At 39.3% G+C, this 9,002-nt stretch overlaps 1 protein-coding gene across 1 annotated transcript; it reads left to right on the forward strand.

Annotated features, from left to right (window-relative positions):
- Positions 1–8,355, forward strand: LOC139213337 (trichohyalin-like). The gene is made up of 5 exons (XM_070844014.1): positions 1–92; positions 216–290; positions 1,759–3,278; positions 3,776–7,359; positions 8,334–8,355. The coding sequence occupies exons 2-5, from the start codon at positions 248–250 to the stop codon at positions 8,353–8,355; spliced, it is 5,169 nt and encodes a 1,722-aa protein (XP_070700115.1). The 5' UTR covers positions 1–92; positions 216–247.
- Positions 8,356–9,002: the final 647 nt, after the last annotated feature.

The raw sequence follows: 9,002 nt of genomic DNA on the forward strand, positions 1-9,002 counted from the left end.
CTCAAATGACCTGCTAAAATGGGCCTTGTCTTCTAGGACTGTGAGTTTAACATGGTTTACTTTGTCTTTGGACACAACAAAACCATGCTGAGGTAAGCAAATAAGATAAAGACATGATAAAGCCTAAAAACTTTCAATGGTTCATTTTACCTACAAAATATTTTGTAATATTTAATAGATATTTTTGAATTCCAATTTCCTGTCATCCTCCTCAGGCCTGTGATCTCATGAGAAACATCTGTTTTGAATGTATAATATGGAGACATGGGAGAATCAGGAGGAGAAGCAAGGTAAGTGGAGGAGTTATTTCTTAAACCAATATACTTATGCCAAAAAGTGTCATATATTTAACAATATTTTATCTGCCATACAGTACTGTTTGTTCATCTTGACAATTACATGCAAAATGGTCATGCTGATTGCTGAGCATAGCTCACGAAATCTTTAAAAAGTTCACTAATGTTTTTCTGTTGTTCCTCTGTTGTCTGTTCTGTTGTCCCTCAGTGGAAACTAAATCATGATTATTGTATTTATGTATAAGGTTACACAACTCCCCACCTTTGGCTGTGGTTAAGAGGTGACTGTAGAAAAGTGAAGGTGTTAATATGATCAGGCAGCAAAAGCACTTGGAAAGTAACTAAATACTTTTACTCATGCATTGTAGATAAGACAACTCAAGACAACTTTGAGGTACTTGCTAAGCACATAATACGTACTTTCACTTTGTATATTTTTCATACATTTTGCTGATACAACTTCTGCAGTTTTACAGAAGAAAGAATGCATTTCTTATTTTAGTTATTTGCTCCTTTGCTGGTAACAAGGCATGATTAATATCTGTTTTTCCTTTCCATTTCCTCAATTCACTCTGCTATAACACGCACAGTTCATGAACTATATGCTCCAATGCACACAGAAATTACTTTGGGGAAATTACACGTAAGATTTTCTGCAAAATGAGATGCAGAAAGCACAGTCTAAGAGACTATCTACATTACAGAAGTGATAACGGGTGCGTGCTGTTACTGGGCGGGGTAGCGTTGCTGGAGGATTTGAAGAGCATTTGTATCCTGAGATCAGTTTTGTTTTTATTGGTAGTATTAAAGGGAAAAGGGATGAGAGAGGAGGCGGAGGAGTGGGGTTGGGGTGGGCGTGGAGGAGAGGAGGAGTGGGCTGGATCAGAGAAAGGGAGATCTTAAAGAGTTTTCTGGGATTTGAAACATGGGATGACAGAAAGCAACTTCAGCACATGATAGACAGCAAGAGGAGGCTAAGACTGGAAGTTGAGAAGGTCCTCCAAGAGTTCACTTTCCTCTTATGCTCAGCTCTTCTCAGTCTCTCAGTATGCAGTGAGTCAGACAGCCAAGGACAGCCTGAAGGTGAGAAGACAGAGGAGGTCCAGATTAGGACTGAGAGGAAGAGTGTGGAGGTGGATTCAGCATTAGGGTTAGAGTTAGGGTTAGAAAGATGGACTCTGGAAATGGAGAGATGAGAGAACAGAGGAGTTCAGAGGTCAGCAGGGAGAATGGAGCAGTAAGTAGAAATAATGTGGATTTGGGTGGGTTGTGACTGTACAGAGAAGAGGCCACTTTTCTTGTTCTACTTGTCCTCTTTTTGCTGTCACCAAAGAAGATAAAACTGCTGGAAGTGGGGATTTTCTCATCTGAATAGTCAAAACTATTTTTTGCCTGCTTTAACTCAATTTAAAACACCATGTAGAGTAGCCAGTGATATTCTGTCCATTTTTTTGACCATCAGAGCAAAGTCAACAGATCAGCAGGACGACCAAAACAGAGTACAAACCAACCAAAATGGAGACAATTAAAAGACAAAGACAATTGACATGCCAAATAATAGAGGAGATTGGACAGCTTTGGGAAGAGACACAAAGAGAGAAAACTGAAATTGACGACCTGAAGACAAAGACAGAGTGGCAACAAGAGGTCATTAACAGACTGACAGCTGAAAAACATGAGCAGGATTTATTAATACAACGACTCAGATCACAGATAGAAAACGTCAATGACAAACTCAATGAGAAAAAAGATGAAGCCACTCAAGAAAAAATGCAACTTCAGAAAATGTGGGCTGAAATACATCAAGAGAAGGAATGTCTGGAAAAAAGACATATTGAGATCATCAATGAGAGACACAAGTGGGAAATGATCAAGTATGATAAAACACAATCATGGAAGGAATCAAACGAACCCATGGAGCAGATAAAGAGAGAGACGAAGGTCATGCAGACGCTGATGGCTGACAGGCTGCTAAGTCTAATAAAGAAAAATAAGAAAGAAATGCTTGAAGCAAAGCAGGAAAAAGAGCAAATGGAGATAATCATGGAAGACATAAAGCAAGAGTTAAAGAGAAATAAAAAGGATATTTCACAACATAAAGAACAAATTGAGCACATCAAACATAATATGAATGTAAACATTCATAAGATGAAGAGAATGTGGACAAAAAATCAAAGAGACCCAGCAGTCCAAGAGGTGGAAAGCAGAGAAAGACAGGAAGAAGGAAAAGGCAGCACTGACACTGTGAAAATAAAACTCTGCAGAATTAAAGAAGAGATGGAGAAACTTTGGGATGTACTAGAAGACAGTGAACAACAACTGGAAATGAGTCTGAGAGAGAAACAGGAGCCAAGGACAGAGATTGGTCCAATGGAGGACATGACATCTCAAGAGCAAAGACAAGACACAGATGCTAACATGACGATAACACAGTGGGAAACAGAGATGAAAGGTGGTATGCAGAGGCAAAAGCAAGACATGCAAAACAAGTTGGCACAGATCCAATCTGAAAGAGATGAGACAGAGAGAATAGAAAATCAGTTTGAGGAAGACAACATGGAGACAGCCGCCGAGAACCAAATCAACACTGGCATGCGGAGAGTGATTCTTGAAGTAGAGGAAATCAGAAAGATGCTGTCCAGGGTGAGAGAGGACACAGAAAACAGGAGGAACTTCACAGAAGAAAAGAGCCAAATGAAATGGATGAATTTTCAAGCAAAGAAAAAGAGACAGGAGCTCGACCAACGGCTGGAGAAGACCATGAAAGAGAGGGATGAGTTGGAAATCGTGAAGATAAAGATACAACGACAAAAGCTGGAGGTTGAACAAAAACTGGAAGATACAATAACTATAATTCTGACTATGGGGGAGGTGAAAGCTCATATAGAAAAAGCTGCTGCAGAGATTAACAACACCTGGGAGGAGATGCTCAAAGCCCAAAGGACGATGGAGGAAAACAAGGAGGAAGTCAAAAAATATATGGTAAGTAAATAGTTTTTCCCCAATTTTTTTCTTCTTTTTAATCTTAGGCCAGTAATATGCCAACAATTTAGCATGACATAGCAGAGAAGCCCAAGTGTATTTAATCAAACAAATAATGGCAAAACAAATAATTTGTTTTTAGTTCTTTTAGGGTCCAGGTGTTGTCCTGAGATGTTTAACCTGACCTGAGCCATGATTAATATTGTTAGTTGATTGTGACGAAACCCATTCATCCATCCCAGACTTCCTCATTTACTCTGATCCTTATTACTACGGCCACTGGACGTCACCTATGTTGTTTTGACACCCTTAATAAATTGACCAATGCTTTTGGTATGAAGATGGGCTGGGCAGGCAGCAATGGTGGACATATTTTTGAAGTACTTATGAGATTAAACAAGGGAAGTCCTTTGATCAAAACATAATCATGGTTGACCCAGCTTGACTGCATGATAAACACTGACAAAAGCAATGACAATTCTTTCTTTTTTGTGAAGGATAAGCTGACTTCCATGAAAGCTCAGCTCAGCAGATGGGTATTGACAGAATCTACAATGAATACATCTAAACTTCAAGAACCCCTGAAAAAAATAGACAGAGACACCCTAACATTTGCAGAAGTTACAGAAGAGGCCGACCAACATCAAAGTGAAGACACAAAAGATGAGGAGCATATCAATTCAGAGTGCAAACTGACTGAAGAACAACATTTTTTTGCAATGGACATAAAGGAAGAGCAGAATATTTTCTTACAAACTCAGACAGAAATTAATGAGGGAACACTAATGGGTGATCAGACAGAATTAGTGATAAATATAAGAGAAAAGGCTGAAGTGGAAAGGCAGATATCCAAACTCAAAGCGAGAGAGGAGGAAATCAAGGAGCAAATGAAGGATGCTTTGGAGAACGTTGAGGAAAAAAATCAGGAGATTAAAAGGCTTATTATGGAAATAAATGACCTGCACAGCCGGCGACCAGAGACTGAAAGTGGGTTAGAACTCACAGTCAGGGAAAGTGAATATGTAGAGAAAGGAGAGACTGGACTGCTGAAAGAAACAGAATCCAAAGACATTTTGAGGGTAAACAATGTTTTCAAGCATGAAGTTCAAATGCAAAAAATGGAGAATGGCAATAAGGTAAAAACAGAAGAGGCAGATGAATGTGACTTGATGAGCTGGGAAGTTGAGAAGCAAAAAGAAAGTCTGCAGCCAAGAGAAGATCTACAGACACATACTGAGAAGAGGGATGGAGGCTCGTATAAAAGTGCTGATATAGAAAGACTTCGAACAGAGATTTATAGAACTCAAGAAATCATAAGATTAATGAAACTAGAACTTGAAAACCAAGCTGAAGAATGTAACATTGACAAAGACAAGGGTGAAGATAGTGAAATTGAAGGATTGTTACAGGACATGAAACAATTCCAAGAGCTATTGAAAATGGTAAAAACGGCAATGATGCAAAACGAAAAGCATCTGAAAGAAGAAATAAGCGACATGAAATTGATGAAAACTGCAGCAAAAAAACAGAAAAGAGAACTGGATCAGAGGTTGGAGAAAACTTTGAGAGAGAGAGATGAGTTAGATATTTTAAAAATAAAAATGCAGAGACAAATTGAAATGACTGAGCAAAAGTTGGAGAAAATGGCAAAAGTTAAGAGCAGCATAGAGATAATGACTGCTCATGCAAGAAAGAAAAATGAAGACATAGAGATCATTATGATGGAGACCAAAGCAAAACTTGAGGATCTGAATTATAAAGTCAAGGACACAAAACAAAAACTAGACAACAGCTATCTTTTAATATCCCAGGAAAGAGCCAACCTTGAAAAATTCAAGGCTGAAATCAGGCAGCAAAAGGACCCTGCCTTTGAAAATAGTGAGAGAGAGAGCGGAGATATAAAGAAACATGTTGGAACTGAAAGAAATACAGAAATGGACACCATGACAAAAACCAGAATGGGCAAAGAAATTGAGGAGATGAAAAATAAAATCTCCAGACTAAAATCAGAAAATGAGAAAATGGAGGAGAATATAAAACTGATAACTGACAGTTTGGATCAGAAAAACAGTGAAAATGAACAACTGAAAAAGGAAATATGTGAGCAAATGGCACAAAAAACTGAGAGAGAAGATATTGAGATGCTGAGGCAACAGACCCAAGGAGAGATGGACAATGTGAGAAGAGCAAGACAGCAAGTTGAGGCGGAAATAAAAGAAATGAACAGTCTCAGGGAGAGTATGGAGAGACAAAAACAGGAGCTCGATGACAGAGTGCAAACAACTGAAAGAGCAATAAGAGAAATGGAGCTGCTCAAGTCAGAGCTGGAAATAAAGAAAAAAGAGAGTGAACAGATATTTAGAAAAAGCAGGAGACAAAGGGAGGAGAGTGACATTATGTGGAAAGAAATACAAAGAGAAAATAAACTGTTGAGGAGAGAAAGCAAAATAAAAAAAAGAGAATTAGACAAAAGACTGGAGAAAACCATGAGAGAGAGGGATGAGTTAGAAATGCTGAGGATTAAACTGCAAAGACAAAAGGAAGAACAGGCTGATGGGAAACAGAGTATAAAAGACAAGACTTATTGTTTCCAGGTATACAAAGAACATAAGGAACAAAGTGTGGAAAAGCAAGAGGTAAAAAGCACCAGGGAGCAAGCTGAAATGGTACTAAAAAGCTCAAAAGTCCAAGATTCCATTACTGACCTTCAAAACATGAGGCAAAAGATTCATGTACATTTGCAAATAATTAAGAATGAAATGGGAGTTCTGAAAAATGTAAGTGTTCATTTAGGGGAGCAAAGAGAATGTCTCAAAGCAGTAAAGGCTGAGAGCAATACTGTTAGAGACAACATGAACATAATAAAATCTCAGATAAAGATTGAGTTTGAAAAACTGACGATACAAGCAAAAGATGAGAGGGATGCAATGGTCCACATGTGGTACAATATAGAAAAAAAAGACAGGGAGCTTGAAATCACACTACAGAATGTTAAGCGGGAAAGAAGGGAAATGGAAGTGTTGAAGTCAGAGTTGGAAATCGAGAAAAGAGAAAATCAAAAAGTGTTCCATAAAAGCATTCGAAAAGAGCAGGAACTTAAGGAGATGTGGGCTGAGGTCGAAGGAGAAAAAGATGCCCTCAAGAGGGAGACAGGGAAGAGGAAGAAAGAGCTTAGCCAGCGACTGGAGAGAATCATTAGAGAGAGGGATGAACTGGAGATCATGAAACTGAAGCTGCAAAGCGTAAAGGACGAAAGCAAAAGTGGAACGAAAGAGCTGAGGATGTCTACTGTCAAAAAGGTTCCAAATCAAACTGAAAAGCATTGGGAATTGATTCACACATGTATGGAGAAATATAAGCTCATGAAAAAGCAAAATGAAGATTTGAAAGCAGCAATTAAAGATGAAAAACAACAAATGGATGCCCAAGCAAAAATCATGGCCCAAGCAAAAGAGGAAATGGAGGAGATAAAAAGGCAAATGGCTTGTGTTTTAAATAACCTGAAACAAAAGTTAAGAGAGGAAGAAAAGGAGAGAATCAAGAAAAAGATGTTAGTCCAGAGAAAAAGAGAGGTGGGGAATGAAAGTGAGTTTCTCGAAGTTAAGGCAATAGCGCTTGAAATTGAACAGGAAGAAGAAACAGAAAAACTACAAACGACACAAACTGAGGAGGCAAAAAGGGAGGAACAGGGACCTGATGAAGAAACAGAAAAGAAGGTGAAAACTGAACTGTTGGAAACAGGCCTAATGAAAATATCAGATGTGACTGAAAAAGATGATGTGAAAGATCAATGGCGAACAAACTTTGTTGTAGAAGATGAAGCTCTGGACCAAGTGAAGGCAGAGAGACGAATGCTTGAGAAAGAAAAGGACAGAATTAAGGGAGAACGGTCAGAGCTAAAGCTTAGAGAAGATCAACTCATGAATAAAATACAAGCATCAGAAACTTTGAGAGACAAGTTGGAGAAGACAAAAGATGAGCTCCAAAAGAAGCAAGATGAGGCTGACCGTCTGTTTGATGAGATAAATGGAGAGAAAACCAACATTAAAGATCTGACCCTTCAGGTTCAGACAGAAAGACACGAAATGGAGGTTTTGAGGAAGGATCTCAATAAGAAGAAAGAAGAGGTGGAAGCTGCCATGAACAGCGTCAGTGGAGAGAGAGAAGAACTCAATCAGATGAAGACTGGCATTGATAAAGAGAGGCAAATGCTGGAGAATGAGAAAGAACAACTCAGTGAGATGAGAATTACTATTGACACGGACAGACGAATGCTTGAGAAAGAAAAGGGCAGAATTGAAGGAGAACAATCGGAGCTCAAAATGAGAGAAGATCAGCTCTTGAATAAAATGCAAGCATCAGAAACTTTGAGAGTGAAACTTCAACAGCTGAGTGAAAAGATGAGTGAGAACATCAAACACAAAACCACCAGACTGGAACACAACAACGAAGACATACTGAAACTCTTGAGTGTTTTGGAGCAAAAGCACAAGGCTCTGGATGAACAGAAAGAAGATCTGTCATGTTACACTGACATGCTTGAGAGAGAAAAGGAAGGGTTGGTATGTATGCTGTCTGACATGGACACCCTTAGAGAGAGAACCAAACATCAACTGGAACAAGAACTTTTGTTGAACAAAGAAGCTCTGGACAAAGTGAAGGCAGAGCTGAAGAAAAACAGACAGGATCTGGATAGAGTGAGTGAGATGATGGTCAAAGAGAAGCTGGACTTGGAGCTGAGGAGGACTGACTTCCAGAAGCAAAGTGACATATTACAACAGGAGAAGCAAGACGTCAAAGAGCAAAGAGACCAGTTGGAGAAGACAAAAGATGAGCTCCAAAAGAAGCAAGATGAGGCAGACCGTCTGTTTGATGAGATAAATGGAGAGAAAACCAACATTAAAGATCTGACCCTTCAGGTTCAGACAGAAAGACACGAAATGGAGGTTTTGAGGAAGGATCTCAATAAGAAGAAAGAAGAGGTGGAAGCTGCCATGAACAGCGTCAGTGGAGAGAGAGAAGAACTCAATCAGATGAAGACTGGCATTGATAAAGAGAGGCAAATGCTGGAGAATGAGAAAGAACAACTCAGTGAGATGAGAATTACTATTGACACGGACAGACGAATGCTTGAGAAAGAAAAGGGCAGAATTGAAGGAGAACAATCGGAGCTCAAAATGAGAGAAGATCAGCTCTTGAATAAAATGCAAGCATCAGAAACTTTGAGAGTGAAACTTCAACAGCTGAGTGAAAAGATGAATGAGAACATCAAACACAAAACCACCAGACTGGAACACAACAACGAAGACATACTGAAACTCTTGAGTGTTTTGGAGCAAAAGCACAAGGCTCTGGATGAACAGAAAGAAGATCTGTCATGTTACACTGACATGCTTGAGAGAGAAAAGGAAGGGTTGGTATGTATGCTGTCAGACATGGACACCCTTAGAGAGAGAACCAAACATCAACTGGAACAAGAACTTTTGTTGAACAAAGAAGCTCTGGACAAAGTGAAGGCAGAGCTGAAGAAAGACAGACAGGATCTGGATAGAGTGAGTGAGATGATGGTCAAAGAGAAGCTGGACTTGGAGCTGAGGAGGACTGACTTCCAGAAGCAAAGTGACATATTACAACAGGAGAAGCAAGACGTCAAAGAGCAAAGAGACCAGTTGGAGAAGACAAAAGATGAGCTCCAAAAGAAGCAAGATGAGGCAGACCGTCTGT

The sequence above is a fragment of the Pempheris klunzingeri genome, chromosome 14 (genome assembly GCF_042242105.1).
Source record: "Pempheris klunzingeri isolate RE-2024b chromosome 14, fPemKlu1.hap1, whole genome shotgun sequence".
NCBI lineage: Eukaryota > Metazoa > Chordata > Actinopteri > Acropomatiformes > Pempheridae > Pempheris > Pempheris klunzingeri.

Bases quoted from the DNA above. Each gene is read 5' to 3' on its own strand.
- LOC139213337 (XM_070844014.1), top strand. From the start codon at position 248: ATGTATAATATGGAGACATGGGAGAATCAGGAGGAGAAGCAAG. The intron at 291-1,758 runs GTAAGTGGAGGA...TTTGACCATCAG, and splicing joins GAATCAGGAGGAGAAGCAAG to AGCAAAGTCAACAGATCAGC. The intron at 3,279-3,775 runs GTAAGTAAATAG...TTTTTTGTGAAG, and splicing joins AGGAAGTCAAAAAATATATG to GATAAGCTGACTTCCATGAA.